This window comes from Balaenoptera ricei, chromosome 14 (genome assembly GCF_028023285.1).
Source record: "Balaenoptera ricei isolate mBalRic1 chromosome 14, mBalRic1.hap2, whole genome shotgun sequence".
Classification (NCBI taxonomy): Eukaryota; Metazoa; Chordata; class Mammalia; order Artiodactyla; family Balaenopteridae; genus Balaenoptera; species Balaenoptera ricei.
The window spans coordinates 450881-467793 of record NC_082652.1 but is presented as its reverse complement, the minus strand read 5'-3'; the positions used below and the strand labels follow the sequence as shown (position 1 = coordinate 467793).

General features: G+C 51.2%; 1 protein-coding gene across 5 annotated transcripts in view; it reads right to left on the bottom strand.

Moving 5' to 3' along the window:
- Positions 1-7367: 7367 nt before the first annotated feature.
- The window catches only part of GOLGA3 (golgin A3), a 45318-nt gene continuing 35772 nt past the window's right edge, over positions 7368-16913 (bottom strand). For 4 of the 5 annotated variants that reach the window (XM_059894021.1, XM_059894024.1, XM_059894023.1 and 1 more), the window contains exons 19-24: positions 15477-15616; positions 14761-14893; positions 14416-14538; positions 13130-13294; positions 11679-11842; positions 7738-11168 (exon numbers count right to left, since the gene is read on the bottom strand). In XM_059894021.1, coding sequence (XP_059750004.1) covers positions 10952-11168; positions 11679-11842; positions 13130-13294; positions 14416-14538; positions 14761-14893; positions 15477-15616 — 942 coding nt within the window. In that variant the 3' untranslated portion in view covers positions 7738-10951. Of the gene's footprint in view, positions 7610-7737; positions 11169-11678; positions 11843-13129; positions 13295-14415; positions 14539-14760; positions 14894-15476; positions 15617-16913 lie in introns of those variants that run through there. The other variant, XR_009497205.1, reaches the window with a different exon arrangement.

The following is a 16913-nucleotide window of genomic DNA, read 5'->3' as shown; positions in this document are numbered from 1 at the left end:
ACAGGGCGCTCGCCTCCGCGCCCGGCGGCCCGACGGAGGAGCGCGGCCGCAGCCCCTGCAGGCGCGGGGCCGGTGAGGACGCTGTCAGGCAGTGGCGCGGGCAGCCGGCACGCGGGGGTCCTCGGGCGGGCGGACGGCCCCCCGGGGCGGGTCCAGCGGTCCCTGAGGCCCGGGGCGGGGTGTCCGGGGAAGGGGTCGTCCTGGGCGGGCTGGGGCCCGGCCGTGCGGTCCGCGAGGATGCCGCGCTGGGGCTTCAGCCCGCAGGCTGGCCGGGCCCGGGTTCCGGTCGCGGCGGGACCACAAATGAACCGCTCCGGTTTCCCTGGAAACGACCAGCTTTGTGTTGCGCTGGATGGAAACGCGGCTGCTTCGGCAGGTCAAAGCGACCAAGATCCTACAGGCGAACGTCGGGTATGTTACTCTCACGGACACACTTTCAAACAGCAGAGGTTCTGACAGCTTGGGATTCTAGAGAACGAGTTTCTCCGCCGAAGCAAGCCGACTTTCCAGCCGCAGCGTGACTCCTGTTAACTTTGCAGCAGGCTCGTCTCTGCGTCTGGCTTCTCGGGCTCGGATTACTCTCTTAGCCGGAGTAGGTTACTTTCTCACCACCCTAGCCCTGGGGGCTTCCCAGAAACGGATGCACAGCTGTACCTAAGGTGTCAGGCTCCACGCTGTGCGACCCCATTCACTGGACGTTCACGCAAAGGGACAGGCAGGGGAGTGGTCGCCGCGGGCGGGGGAAGGGCTGACTATAAAGTGGCTTAGGGAATTTTAAAGACTGCTGGAAGCTTTTGTCTTAATTGTGGTGGTGTCACACAACTACATATGCTTGTCAAAACTCTCAGGCATGTACAATAAAAAAGGTGAATTTTACTGTGTAATTTATACATTAACTTTTTAAATAGAAAAAAACCTAAAGAAATAAAACTGACATCCTTGGTTAAAAAAAGTTGGATGGTACTAACAGTCAATTGAGCACAACAGAAGAATCAGTGAATTTGAGGATGGGTGAAATGCAAATTAAACCCACAACGATACTACTTTACACCCACCAGAATGATTCAAATTAGAAGACTGACAGTTTCTAATTTTGGTGAGAATGTGGGGCAGTTTTATAATTCTCATACACTGCTGGTAGGAGTGTATAATGAGCCAACCACTTTGAAAACTGTGAGGCAGTTTCTTGTAAAGTTAAATGTAGGCCTCCCTACGGTTCAGCAGTGCAGCCCTAGGTGTGAAAAAGGAAGTTCACAGAATGTTCATAGCAGCTTTATTCATAATAGCCAAACGAGAAGCACCCAGGTGTTTGGATAAACCCCATAAGAATGGATAAACAAATTTGGAATCGTCATATGATAATCCTATGGAGGTTTATTATTAGCAACAAGGTGGCTGAATCTGAAAACCATGCTAAGCAAAAGAACTCCACACAAAAGTGGGAAGGCAAAGCTTATGGTGATAGAAATCAGAACAGGGGTTGCCTCTGAGTGGGGTGGTGAGCTGGGAGGGACATGAGGGGACTTTCACTGTGAAAGAGACGCTCTGCATCTTATTGCGTTGATAGTAATACAGGTACACATTGGTTGACATTTGTCAAAACTCACCAGAATATACACTTAAAATCGGTGCCTATTTTAGTGTAAATTTTGTCTACATTTAAAAAGGAAGAGGGGCTTCCCTGGTCGTCCAGTGGGTGGGACTCTGCGCTCCCAGTGCAGGGGGCCGGGGTTCGATCCCTGGTCAGGGAACTAGATCCCACATGCGTGCTGCAACTAAGAGCCCGCATGCAGCAACTAAAAAAAGATCCTGTGTGCCACAAGTAAGATCCAGCGCAACCTAAATAAATAAAGGAAGAGCAAGCACCATGTTAGAATGAAATCTTACCATTTGTTGTTTTTAATTTCTAAGTACCTGAGAACAGACCTCAGTCCCAGCAGCTCCCCAGTCTTGACCTTTCTATGCATCTGTGCCACTGTGCAGTGATGAGTGCCAGGCCCTGGGCAGACCGCCCCTGCCTGCTGGGTGACTGTAGGTGGGTTCTTTCATCTCCCTGTGCTTCAGTTTTCTCAGGGGTAACATGGGGGTAACTGCACCTGTCTCAGAGATGAGGATTAATATGTGCCAGGCTCTTGGTACAGAGCAAGGTGAGGACTTCATAAACGTTAGCTGTATTACCACTTCTTTCATACTTCAAAAAACATAAAAGTTGTATATATATACACCCCTTTCAAGGGTAGCAGGGTCAGCCCCCGTCATGAGGGATTTTGTTATAGTAACCATAAATCCCAGGAATGCAGAGCACGGGACTGATCTGAGAGACTGTGTATTGTGATAGAGGCTGCTGCCAGTAGCACCCGTCCTCTTGATAACAGAAACTCCCAGCTGGAGCTGGACACACTGCTACAAACACACATCCTGTGGCCTGGTGACTCAGTGGAGGCAACAGACGGTGTACACAGCTAGTGAGTGACACCCTTGAACGAGGGTATGCAATGTGCCTTCCCAGACAGTAATAAGTGGGACCTGGAGCAGCTGTCCTAGGCCACAGATGGGACTGGAGGTTAGAAGGCACTTGTGTCCTCGGCACCAGAAGCTGCCCTCATCAGTCCCGTTTTTCTGCTTGGGCTGTTACATGAAAGAGAAACTTCTCTCATTTAAGCCATTGAATTTCGGGGTCTCGTAGCAGCTTTACCAGCCTAACCAGTATCTTAACACCACGATTTTCTGTGGAATCCAGCTAACAATAGGTATCCTATTATGGCTGGATTCTCCTCACCACCATCTAATGCAGTCTGCACTCCATTAAACAAGACTGGGATAAAGGCGGGGTGGGGGGAAACACAATTCCACTATTAAGAAGCCAACCCTGGGCTTCCCTGGTGGCGCAGTGGTTAAGAATCCACCTGCCAATGCAGGAGACACGGGTTTGAGCCCTGGTCCGGGAAGATCCCACATGCCGCGGAGCAACTAAGCTCGTGCGCCACAACTACTGAGCCTGTGCTCTAGAGCCCGTGAGCCACAACTACTGAAGCCCTCATGTCTAGAGCCTGTGCTCCGTGCCGAGAAGCCACCGCAATGAGAAGCCTGAGCACTGCATCGAAGAGTAGCCCCTACTCCCCGCAACTAGAGAAAGCCCGCACACAGCAACAAAGACCCAACGTAGCCATAAATAAATTGATTAAAAAAAAAAAAAAAGCCAACCCTACAGATGGCCAACACACACATGAAAAGCTGCTCAACATCACTAATCATTAGAGAAATGCGATTCAAAACTACAATGAGGTATCACCTCACACTGGTCAGAATGGCCATCATAAAAAAATCTACAAACAACAAATGCTGGAGAGGGTGTGGAGAAGAGGGAACCCTCTTGCACTGCTGGTGGGAATGTAAATTGGTGCAGCCACTATGGAGAACAGTATGGCTGTTCCTTAAAAAAGTAAAAACAGAACTACCATATGACCCAGCAATCCCACTACTGGGCATATACCCAGAAAAACCCACAATTCAAAAAGACACATGCACCGCAATGTCCACTGCAGCACTAGTGACAATAGCCAGGTCACAGAAGCAACCTAAATGTCCATCAACAGAGAAATGCATAAAGAAGATATGGTACATATATGCAATGGAGTATTACTCAGCCATAAAAAAGAACGAAATTGGGTCATTTGCAGAGACGTGGATGGACCTAGAGACTGTCATACAAAGTAAGTCAGAAAGAGAAAAATATTGTATATTAAAGTATATATGTGGAATCTAGAAAAATGGTATAGATGTATTTGCAAAGCAGAAATAGAGACACAGACGTAGAGAACAAGGGGAAAGGAGAGGTAAGTGATGAATTGGGAGATTGGGATTGACACATATACACTATTGATACTATGTATAAAATAGATAACTAATGAGAACCTACTGTATAGCACAGGGAACGCTACTCACTGCTCTGTGGTGACCTAAATGGGAAGGAAATCCAAAGAAGAGGGGACATACGTGTACATATAGCTGATTCACTTTGCTGTACAGCAGAAACTAACACAAGATTGTAAAGCAACTCTACTCCAATAAAAATTAATTAAAAAAAAAAAAAGCAGCCAACTCTATACTGGCCACTACTCACCTGTGAGGTAGAAATGAGGGAATTTGAGATGTAAACCCCTGCAGGGAGAATTGGATTTCCACGAATGAAGAGGAATTAAGTTTAGGAGAACTGACGGTCTTTTGGGAAAGGAGCAAGTTTAATCTAATTCCTGATCGCAGTTTGTCTCTTAACTCCACTTCTGACCCCAGATCACGAGAGGGCCAGGGTCCGAGTCACCCCGGAGATTGAGTGGGGAGGTCTACTTTCACACGTATTGTGAATAGCCTTCAATGAGACGAGGAAAAGTGTGTACGCTGTCACACATGGTGGGGGTCTGGTCAGGAAAGCAGCCCATCCCAGGTGATTCAAGAGAGGAAGTGCAGCCCTGCGAGTGACAAGGGACGGCCACAGCAGGAAGCCACCGAGATCCTCGGCAGAAGGCAGGACGGAGCCCAGAGATGGCAAAGATGCAGCCACTGAGGAAGCTGCACTGGCAACCGAGCCTGGACATTTCATTTGCAGATTAGCAAAGGGGTTATTTTACACAAAGCTGTCGGGATCTTGCAGAATTTTAAGAGGTCTTGCAGGGCGTTTATTCCTAATTCATGAAAATGCTCTGTGAGCAGTGTTTTGTTGTGGTTGACTATATGCAACCACCATTTCTATAGCAAATTAGCACGGAAGGAAACCCAGTTGGTGTTCGCTTACATGTCTCTTTTCAGTTACCGAACTAGGCTAACTGAGGCTCACTGTCAATGAAATCCACCGGCCGAGTGTTCCCCCTGCCCCGATACCCTGTAATCTAGTAAGAGAAAACGGGACTCTCCAGAGGTAACACTGCTGAAAAGAAACATGATGTGAAATGGTATAAACTTAGTTCCATATCTGTAGTGCACACAGGTTCAAGGGTCATTTGGGGTTGGGATCAGGGAAGGTTTTACGAAGTTGACCCAGGTCTGTTTTCTGCTCACTTGTCGCATCCCTAGGGGACAGTCTGCTGGGCCAGAGTCTCCTACCTGCGACAGCCCACACCCTCCCCAGCTGCAATGACTGCACAGTGGGAGCGTCCCATGTGCCCCAGCGGGGTATTTACACCTAGGAACCACCAAACGCTGCGAATCAGGCTTCTTCCCCCTGCGGAGCTGCGCTGAGACAGCTCCGGGCACAGTGAGCGCCAGCCCCAGCCTCAGACACGTGCTCAGCGAGCAGAGACAAGGCACGGGCAGCTCAGGGCAAGCGAAGCGGGCAAGACGTCCGAGCAAGGCCAGGGCACTCCTGGCCCGTCGTGGGCACTCGGACTGGCCAGGAGAGGCCGAGTCACATGGCAGGAACAGGTCACCCTAGTCTCCAGAGGCTTGAGCGGACAGGTTCATCGCTTGCTCCCATCTGCCGGCCACCGTGGGTCAGCCGCTGGCACTGTCCCTCAGGTAGGTGCTCACGCTGACCAGAGCACCGGCCGAGGCCGAGGCTGTCGCCGTGCGGGCGGGCTTCGCGGCAGCCGGTCAATGCCGTGCACCGTCTCGCCGGCTCGCGGAGCTGTGCCTGCCGCCCCGCAGCGCGCGTCTGCGTCCCGGGCGAATGCTGGCGGGGCCTGCAGAGCCCAGCCAGTGCACGCGGACCAGCTAAGAAGAGAAGCCAGCGGGGCTGCTCCTGGCCAGACGGTGGCGGGCCGGGAGGCTGAGCCATGTGCGTGGCACTCGGCCCACCGGAAGGACCAGCAAACGCGTGCTCGGGCGGCAGCGGGAGGGCGACAAGCCCGAGAGCTCGACAGCGTGAAGGGGCCGCCTCCACGGCTGAGCCAGGCTCCGGCCGACGCAGAGAAAGGCGGGGCGCGGAACAGAGAGAGGGAAGGAGCCGTGGGCCGGGCTGGGCCAGCGAGAATGGTGCCGAGGGCGGGAAACCCTGAGGGTTAGAGACCAGGGGACTGTATCGCGATCAGAGTCAGTCAAAGGAAGGGACTCTCTTCTGGATGGAAATGAGGCATTCAGCTTTCAACACACCAAGGCTTAAGCACCGGGAAAATCGCTCCAAAGTGTCCACCAGGTCTTTAGAAATGCACACGGAAAGCTCACAGACAAAACAAAGGCCCTGAGACCCCAGGAGCCGAGAATTATCCCCGAGTGCAGCCTCCTCCAGCAAGTGCCAGACCAGGCGAAGCAGGGCCGAGTGTGCAAACCTCGAGGTGCTTCCAGCCCGACCCAGAAGCACGCTGTTCGGGAGGGGGGTGCCCACTCCGCCTGGGGACGGGCTGGGGTGTGAGAGGGGGCCTGGCGCAGGAGCGCCGCCCTCCGCACCCCACCAAACAGGCAGACAAAGGGGTCAGCAGCCCAACGTCACATCTCCTGCGTTTCCAGGAAAGAGGCATTGCCAAAGAAGGCTGCTTACGAGAACCCGCAACACTCTTCGTGACGTGAAAGCTGGCATGAAGGCAAGCAGAATTCCAATAAATGCCGCTTCTGGTGCGGGCAGTTACTGATTGCTAAGAATTCCTCATTTAGGGAAAGGCTCGGAGACTCTCCCAACAGCTATCACGCTTGTCTACCACACTGGACGTCGGCGGCATAAAGAATCCTACTTCTGTCCCCACCTAGTCGGCTGCAGGACGGATGAGACCGCGTGACCGGGAGGGCTGAGACCAAGTCCTTGGCCTCACACTCAGCGTGCATTTCTGCCCACACTCGCGCCCCCTCTGAGCCGGGGAGCAGCTGCCCGGGAGGCTGCACCCGGACCACTCCGGTACCACCCACCGCACGACCGTTAAGAGGGTGCAGCACAGGACATCTATCCGACGAAGGAGACACAACTTAAAAATAAACCCATCAACTCGTTAGTTCAGCGCCTGCAAACGTTTAGCAGCTTTACAGGAAAAGGAAAAAGCTCCGATACATATAATCACCCTCTGCATGATTACTGTAGGAAAGAAAATTTGCATCCTCAGTACTTCAGGAAGTTAAGGCCACAAGAGGAGGCGGTCAGAGCATCTTCATTTAGGTCTGGGTGGTACACGTAATACCTGACCCTTGGTTATAGAAGCTCACCAGGTGGAGACACAAGAAAACATGTGTCCAACCCACCACAAAATCGAATTCTGTGACCACTGGTTTACTGCTCCTTTTTCTGTACGTTTTTTACCACGCTGGTCAAATGATAACACTTAACTGAAGAATGTGCATCCGGTCTACTCTCGCTGACCAAAAATGAAGTACGGATGAAGAAGGCAGGTGAGCCTGGAGAGCCACAAGGCTGCGCCGCGGAGTCACGGCCCCACTGCTGCAGGCCAGGGACAGTCAGTGGAGGCCGGGGGCCGGACAACGCCGGAAGCACGCGTGCAGCGCGTCCGCAGCCTCGGGCGCGGGTTCCCTGTGAAGGAGCGTTACTCCTGTGAACGCTTCCCACCTCCGTACTTACCGGCGTGTGGTGACAAGTGAAGTGCGGGTGAAGAAGGAAGAAACATGGCGAGACGCTACACTCCTGCTGTGGCCAAAAGCAGCCACAAGAAGTTAGATTTCACAGCCATCTGAAACTCTGGCAGAACAATAAAATTCTCTTAAGTTATCTGAACAGAGCTGGTAACAACATGAGATAAAAGTTACTCCCAATTATGACAAAATATATATATGAAAATGAAGGCACCCCAAGGAAATATAAAAATCTTTAACAAAAAATAGTTTATTGCACAAAATTCAAGGAATCCCCAAGCACACTTAAATTTATAAAAAATCAACATGCTTTTTAAAGTTACAATTCATTGTGCATGGTGACACTTTTCCCCTGAATAGCCCCAACCTGAGGACTCCCTTTTAATGAGGAAATTTTTATTAAACATGAATAACTTAAAACCACCGAGTTTTCTAGATCCTCTGAAGCATTCCCGTCAAGGATCCTATTGTAACCTGAGACCACCATACACTGAGAGGCACCCTGCGGGGAGTGAGTGAACTTGAGTGAGGCCCCGAGACTCTCACAGGCCCCGCCCTGTGCACATCACAGCCCCTGGGGATGCTCCAGGACATTTCTCTTTCAGATCCGCTGGTCCCCTTCACTACTAGCAATCTTTACACACAACATTTAATTGTCGTTAAAAAAATACTCAGAGAAGTAGGAATATATGTCACGGTGCCCTTGCAGGCCCATGGCTTTTGCAGTGTCCCTATACCAAGAAAAGTCTTTAAACTGAGGAGGAGTTGAATGAGAATTTTCCTAACGCAGCATTCCACAGGCTGTCTTCCTCGAGGCCCACCCTGGCACCTGGACCCCAGGCCAGAGTGTGAGCCATTTTCACATCTCATCAAAGACACTGCCTGTTACACCTTACAAATAGTAGAACAAAGGCATGTAAATCTAAAAGATCCGTGGCATCTATCTGATGTGTACCGTGGAAAAATCAACAATAACCACTCGCAGTAAGTTATTTTTGGAACATAAGAAAATCAAGTCATAACACCATGAAGTGTCCAAGCTGACATGCTCTCCAGTGCGGACACGACATACAGGATGAACAACATACACAAATACAGCGCAACAGCAAATGTGTTTGTTTCTACACGTGCTCCAGAGTTGACTGCTGTTTTCCGTGAGGAAGTTCCTAATTCCCACTTCTGCCCACAGCGGAAGAATATTTCAAACGCTGTTCACTAAAGAATCAAGCTCTGGGAGACAGGAGCACCAGTAAAGCCGCTCAGAGTAAAAACCCGCAGCAAACCAAGAGCAGGCGATTCAGTCCAACCTCCCCCTTCAGGGTGATTTGTTAAGGAAGCCCGGACACAAGGGCCCCTGACTGGGAACTACAGGCCAGACGTGACAGCACGAGGGGCACACACAGGACATGGGGGGGGGGCAGCCAGAGCGCTCAGGCCAGAGGCAGGCCGGGCGCGCACAGAACTAGAGGATGAAGCTGGCACAGGATGACAGCAGGAGCCCAGACGAGGCGCTGCTGCTGGAGGCGCACGCACGCACACACGCACACACATGTACACGCGCGCACACGCACGCACACACACGGAGGGTGACTCGACAAAGGAAAAAGGGGCGGGGAACAGAGATTGGCTTTCTCTTGATGGATATACTCAGGATTCCTTTATCCTTTCCTAAGGAAGAAGATACACTGTGATTTTTCTGGAAGACCTCAGCAAGGAGAGAGAAAGCAGCTACAAAACGAGGCTAAGTGTGATTTCTTGGCTCTAAAATTAAAACAAAAGATATCGCAGCCAAAATAAATAAGAACATAAATTACCATTTTTCTTTTCCAATGGTACGAAAACAATTTTGTCGAAAACGATTTCCAACTTAAAATGAAGAGTAGAATAAAGTTTTCAAGTATAGTTTCCAAGATTAACCCTGTACAAATGATATACATATTTTAGAAGTTCCAATACTTGCTGGGGAATTTTTTTAAACACTAAACATCTTTGTGATTAATGCTACTTTAATCTTATCAATTAACCTTCTAACAGCATACTGTGAGAGAACACAAGCAGATTAAAAACACCACGCTGTTTTCTCCACAAGAGAGACCCAGGTGATGCGGTGACACGAGCGTGTCTGGCCTTATCAGTAACACCGCAGACTTCATCTTCAGACCAGCCGACCTGCACAGGGGGCCACACAGACCCGTTCTCTCTCTCTCTTCTCTAACTTGGAACAATAAACATTATTTTAGATCATCTTAGCAAACTAGGGGCAAGCTTACAAACCTCGAGTCTCACAGTCACTCTAGGCGGGACCTCACACACTTGGGGTGTCTGATTTCAAATAAACCTCAGGAGACCCTCTCATGCTGACCTGCCCCTTTCGCTGCTCTCCAGATGAGAGGGTCAAGGGCCTTCTCACCCTTCTGAAGGCTCTCACCACACAGAGGCCAGCCTATCTCTTGACGACCACACAGGCGCTGGTGGACACTGCCACACAAGGGCAAAGAAGTGTGAGGCCTGGGGAAGCCCTGCTCCCTGGTTTGCAGCCTGCGGGAGCCCTGGGCCTGCTCCTCCTCCTCGCTTCCCCTCCCCTCCTCTCTTGAGGCCTCTCCCCACGCCTCACACGTCAGGTCAGCATGTGCTGACCGTGGTGTCTATGTGGGCGTCCTGGGGGCCATCAGGCCTGCCCGGGGGTCGGCCACGGTGAGCGAGGCCATGCAGGGCCAGGGGTCAAACAGGTGGGCGTTGTGCACTCATGGCAAGGAAAGACCCTCAAAATAAAGTGAAACTAAAATAACAACTTCTGCCTAAGAATATTTGGCTTTAGAAGGTAAATAAAATAATTACATTTCTTAAAACATAATTTTCTGACATTCCTAAATCCTACAAGTACGTTACTTCCTAACTGCAGATTTTCAAAAGGCAATCAATAAAAAGACAATTCGGGTCATTCTTAAATAATATGAGCATATACTTTTTAAAGATTAGATTATGATTTCCGGTATTTATATACACGTTCTATGGAGAGATGGCTATTGAAAACAGAACAAAATAAAATAAAAACCAAAGGTGCAAACGAAGTCTCACTCCTGCAGGGAGGAAAGCTCTTTCTGAATCAGACAGGAAAGTGAGAAGCCGGACGCAGCCATGCAACGCCTCCGCCAGCGACCATCCGAGAGCAGCGTCTACGGTCAGGCCTAAGATACCTCCTTCTGCAAATAACCCTTCAGACACATTCAAAATGTCTCACTGAGACCTAAATTAGGTTTTTAAGATTTGGTCACTTTGTGGGAAAAGCTGGTTGTGACCTGCAAAAGACTATCATCAATTCTCGACTCTCGTTCTGTTATTCTACTCCTTGTAACGGCCTACGTAAAACTTAACTTTCATCTCTTAGAAAGACATAGAGCGCACAGTCAAATAAATAACACGGAGAAGAGAGCACTCCTGCGGGCAGCTACAAACACCCGGGGTGCGGATGCTCGGCGGGCACCACTCCGGAGCGCTCCCTCGCGGCCCTGCTCTGACCGCGCTGCTCCGCGTCTCCTCCGGGGTTGGCGCGATCGCCCGGGCGGGAGGGGCTGGCGGGGTCCCCCTGCGTCCACGAGGACAGCGACTCGTGCACAGTGACCGCGTGTGCCTCCATCTGGCGCTGCAGGCTGTCCATCTCCTGCCTGGGGAGACAGGGGAGGCGTGCGGTCAGATGAGAGCCGGGGGCGCTGTCCCCCCCAGGAGACAGCCGGCCACCTCGGACCCAGCCCTGACGGCAGGTCGCTCACGCACACCCTCGGGGGCCCATCGGGCCTCTCTCCTGGGACAGCACGAAAGGGACTCTGGGCATTTTCCTGTGCACCACACAGAGGCCGACACGCCGATCGGGGAGAACGTGGGAAAGACAGAGCCGAGGGTCTGTCCTGCAGGGCGTCCGCTCACAGGGCCAGAGCCACACCTGCCCTCGCCTCAGACACGGGCCTCCCACTGCCCGGCGCGCAGGGTCATTTAGCTCCGGACAGCTCCCACCTTGCAGATGGAGGGAGAGGCACGGGACCAACCCACCGCCAAGAAACACCACGGAGCCGCTCGCCTCTGCTGGACGTGCGGTGCTGGCAACAGGGAAGATTCTTCCAACTGAGACCTGCAACTTATTTGTAAACACTACGAGACAGAGCCCAGAGCAGTCATACTTGAGTTGCTGGAGGCAGCTGTTGAGGTTCTTGAGGGGCTCCTTGCTCACGGCAGGTGGGGGCCGCAGCAGCTCCTCCAAAAGCGAGGCCGGCACGGGGCAGTCAGGGATCTTCACCGGCGTCACGGGGCTGGAAGAGCTGGCTTCTCCCTTCGGCTCCTTTCTCTGTTTTTAAAAGCACACAGTTAGGGGCTTCCCCGGTGGCACAGTGGTTAAGAATCCGCCTGCCAATGCAGGGGACACGGGTTCGAGCCCTGGTCCGGGAAGACCCCACGTGCTGCGGAGCAACTAAGCCCGCGTGCCACAACTATTGAGCCTGCACTCTAGAGCCCACGAGCCACAACTACTGAAGCCCGTGTGCCACAACTACTGAAGCCCGCACACCTAGAGCCCGTGCTCCGCAACAAGAGGAGCTACCGCAATGAGAAGCCCGCGCACCGCAACGAAGAGTAGCCCCACCTCACCGGCAACTAGAGAAAGCCGACACGCAGCAACGAAGACCCAACGCAGCCAAAAATAAATTTTAAAAATTAAAAATGAATAAATTTATTTAAAAAAAAAAAGGCACACAGTTAGCTCTCCCACTCGGAGGCTGACGCCCCTGCCCCTTCCCCGAGGGTCCCCGCCGTCACACGTGGTCTTTGAGGCGCCTCCCCAGCTCCCCTCGGGCTTCTGGGGAAGCACCTCCCACTCATTCTAAATCGGCAGAGCTGGCAGCCACGGGGGTTCAAGAAATGTTGGCTGAATAGAAAACCTTCTTCCTAATGCATGAACCAAACACTACAGTCCTGGCTCCTCAGGAGGCCGGAGCTGCCGAGAGCCCCCTAAACGAGAGCTCATGGGGGGAGCTTTCCAGAGAGACCATGGCCTTGACTCTGAGTTTCCGTAAGAAATTAAGTCAATTTTCCAACTCATAAGACTCCCCTTCCTAGGACTTCAAACTTTTTCCACAGATAAGCAAACCGTGCTAAATAGTAAATAAACCTCTGAATCTGAGTGACTTCTTTGCACCTGAAAAATATTTACATAGACTGAGTAGAACAACAGATGGTGGGTAAACAGATAACCTGAACAGAGCTCATGACGGCTGCTTCGGGGTCCCCGGGCCCCTGCCTGTTCTGGCAGCTGTTGTGTCCCAGCTGGTCTCGCCTAGAGGCCCAGGGGCTCTTGTTAACACAAGCAAACCATGCCGTCATTTGCTTTATAAAGCACAGTACAATAAAATGGCATCTAAATTCATAGAAAGAGGCAAACATTCCGTTGGAAAGAGCTCTAAATTAAAAAGCTTTGGCCTGTGGTCCAAGGAGAGCAGCCCATCATCATCTACCTTCACACAAGCGTCACTCAGTGTTGGTTAATGTAACCCTGTGACTGGTGACTGACTGGAAAGCCTGCCAACCTCCCGCCAACGCATCTCCGGAGGCCCCGCCAACCGCCCGCTGGGCCCAGTACCGTCTTGGCTGCTCCCCGCCGCAGGTCCAGCTTGAGCTGCTGGTTTTGCTGGAGCAGCGTCTTCATGTTGCTCTTCAGTTCCGACACTTTAACTTGAAGCATGAATTTATCTTTCTGGGTCAGGGACAGATCTTCCCGTACCATCTCCAGCTCAGATTTAATATTCTAAAGAAAGTGAAGAAGTCACAGATTTTTAAAACTGAAAGGTCTTGGGCTTCCCTGGTGGCGCAGTGGTTAAGAATCCACCTGCCAATGCAGGGGACACGGGTTCGAGCCCTGGTCTGGGAGGATCCCACATGCCGCGGAGCAACTAAGCCCGTGCGCCACAACTACTGAGCCTGCGCTCTAGAGCCTGCGAGCCACAACTACTGAGCCCGCGAGTCTACAGTCCGTGTTCTGCAACGGGAGAGGCCACCACAGTGAGAAGCCTGCGCACCGCAATGAAGAGTAGCCCCACCTTGCCACAACTAGAGAAAGCCCGCGTGCAGCAACGAAGACCCAATGCAGCCAAATATAAATAAGTTAAATAAATAAATTTTTTTTAAAAGGTGGTAAATGTATAACCCACATAAGTTAAAAAAAAAAATCTGAAAGGTCTTAAACACACTGCACAAATCTTAGTTTGAACGTCACAATTCCAAGGGGCTGGAACTCCCAGCCTTCATGACTCGCTCCCTCCCCCCGCCACTCCTCTCCAAGGGTCTACACTGCGGAGGATCCGGTTACAGTCCTGTCCTCACTGTTCCCATCCACACTTCAGAGCCTCTGCCGAGGGGCCGCTAACATTCCCACGTCCACATCTGACAAGGAACCCAACCCTTGTTTAAACTCCAAGATCAGCTACTAGAATAAGCCTAACTGTCCCTACGACAGAACACAAGTCAGTTCTGGTTATCTCAAGCCGTCCACCTACAAGCAGGAATCCCAGCCTGAGTCACGTTCCCAACCCTTTCCTCGAGCAGTCAAGACTGTGCCGAGACTTCTTCGTAGAGAAGCTTTTCACAGATTGGCGAATGGAACCGTCTCATTTTTTGGACTTACTGAGATCCCGTTCCTGGGACACACTGCACAGCTCAGCCCAGGGTGGGGCCCTGGGGCCCTGCTCTCTGCTCAGCGTCCCTCAGCTGCCTGACCTGGGCTTCTCTCTGAAATGGGACAACGTCTGCAGAGCCGTCTCGTGGGCGCATTCGACCCACTGAGCACTCCTGCGGTGCACCTAGCACGCTGCCTGGCACGGCCCGGGGGGACTGGTGGAGTGCTGCCCGGGGCGCTCACACGACCCGCACCTGCGACGACTGCTGTACTCCATCCAACTGCTGTTTCCTCTGCCGCTCGGTCAAGTCCAGCTGCTGCTGCAAGGACTGGATTTCTCTCTCTTTCTGATCCACCTCCCATTTGAGATTTTCCATCTAGAGAAGGGAAAAAGTCACACGACCAAAAGAATTTTAAAATGGCTTTCATGCATTATAACATTGCTCTAACTATATCTCTCCATATCATTTAATATCATACTTAGAAAAAATAAATATCCCTTTCCAAGAAGGCAGGGAATGAAGTGAATGTGTCAACCAGCAGAGCCTAGCTCTGCAAGTCCTGTTAACTGGAGATGTACAGCCGCCCCGGCGGGTCACCTCTTGGTTTCCTGCGGGCTCTTTGCTCAGCTGCTCATCCAGCTGCTTCTGCAGGAGCTGGAGCTGGGTCCGGGCCTCTGCCAGCTCTGCCTGGAACTGTGCTATTTCCTGGGAATGTTTCCCCTCCTGAATCCTAGCATAAAAAACAAGGAAGAGTGAAATTACAGCCTTCTTCCAATTACCTTCCCACTCAAAAATGTTGTCCGTCGAACGTTACATGTCCTGGGTGACACGCATCATGACAGAAACTCCTGTACTGCTCACCCTGGGCAGGGACTGTACTAGGAGCTCTGCCATGCACTAGCTCAACTAATCCCCACAAGCCCCGGGGAGGGACGCTTCGTGAGCCCGGTTCACGGACTACGATGGGAGGGACCGATGCACGTGCAGTGCCCAGCACATGTGCCTACACTTGTGCGAGCCGAGGCCACCCCAAAGGGAGCCCACGGTGAGCAACGGTGCTGAGCACAGCCCCCCGGGCTCTCTGTTCTCGGAGAAGAACCAGCAGGGCACAGGGTGGGAGCACACAGCACCAGGGCCAAAGTTTCAGACGTAAGCTGCGGCATCCTGAGACAGCAATCGGATCTCTCTCTCCTTCTTAGACCTGCCTGCAGAGTACTCAGCGATTTGCTAGGACACAGGGGACCTGGTGCGTTGAAGGCACTAAGCGGAGATGGAGACGGTGCTGGCGCCCGGCCCCGCCCGCTCGCACTCACTGGAGCCCGTCTGCCTCCGCCTGCAGCCGCTGCACCTCCTGCTCCTTGGCCTGCAGCTCCTTCTTCACCTCGCTCAGCTCTAACGTGGCGGCCTTAAAATGGCGGCGGTTGTGCCCCGCTTCCGCCTGGGCGGCAGCAACCTGGGAAGAAGGACACGGCGTCATCGAGGACAGAGGCGCAGCCTCGCAGGACGTGCCCGGGTTCGTGGAGGCCGCCGCCCAACCCCTCGCATCCTAGCTGCTCTTGCAGGCCTTCCTTCCAAAGCCTTCCAAGGTCCCCATCAAGGATGCAAGTACTGAACACACGCTTGGTCTGCAAGCGTGCAACGTGGCAGCAGCACCTGCTGAGCGAACAAACATGTCCAACTTTCTTGGTCTGAGTAGTTGTTACAGTCTTCCTCAAGTGTATCTGCCTATTTCTTGTTACATGTATTCATCACTCGTGTATCTGGGAGGAATCTACCTTTCCATCGTACCATCTAACTGTAATAAAGCTACTGCTCATTATCCATTTAGGATGTAACTAGCTTTTTCATAGTTAACAACAGCTTATCTCAACGTTTCTGAGAAAACAAGCAAATTCTCAGAATATAACGAAATTTTCCATTTTCCTTTCCAATAGTTTAGTTTTCTTGTCTAATTGCACTAGCAAGCACTACATTTCAAAGAAGTTTAGTAAAAATATTTACAGTATATGACAGATGAATATAGAAAGAACTCATACATGAATGGAAAAAAAACTTCAATAGAAGATATTAGCCGTGGTTGTCACTAGGTAGAGATTGAAGATGATCTGTACTTTAATCTCCGTGCACACTAAAAATTTTTACTAGCATGTACTATTTTTACAATCAAGACAATCAGACCAAATGCACTTAGAGGAATAAATAAGCATCATTTACAATTACTGCCCTTAAAAAAAGAAATCAAAGTCAAATATACATTATCCCCCCAGCACTTTCAGTTAAAAATCTCCTAGTTACAACGTCTTTAAGGTGAGAATAAAACTATTAAGTGATACCTGAGTACAGAGCAAAAGATAGGAAGGTGGGGATAGAAAAGTAGGGAGTGTTGCTGACTCAGTTTGGAACCATTAGACGTGCAGCAGCTCCATGCACGGATAAAACATCAGCTGCAGGTGAGGCAAACGTGGGTCAAGAATAAGCCAATAATTGTTCATGTTCAAATATTCTTAACATATCTTAAAACTAGTTCTACTTTAAAAGAATGTCTTACTGTCTCACCCAGGAAATAAAGAGCTATTTCCTTCTATCTCTAGTGTACTTTCGTGGAGAAATTCTTAAAGAATGTGGCAAAGCCCAGGTCACATGCACCTACACACGCATGAATGCGCCAATGACAAACATGTTCTGGGCATCTGCTCTGTGCAGGCGCTGGGGACATGAGGGTAAACAAGCCGCAGACCTCATCCCAGGAA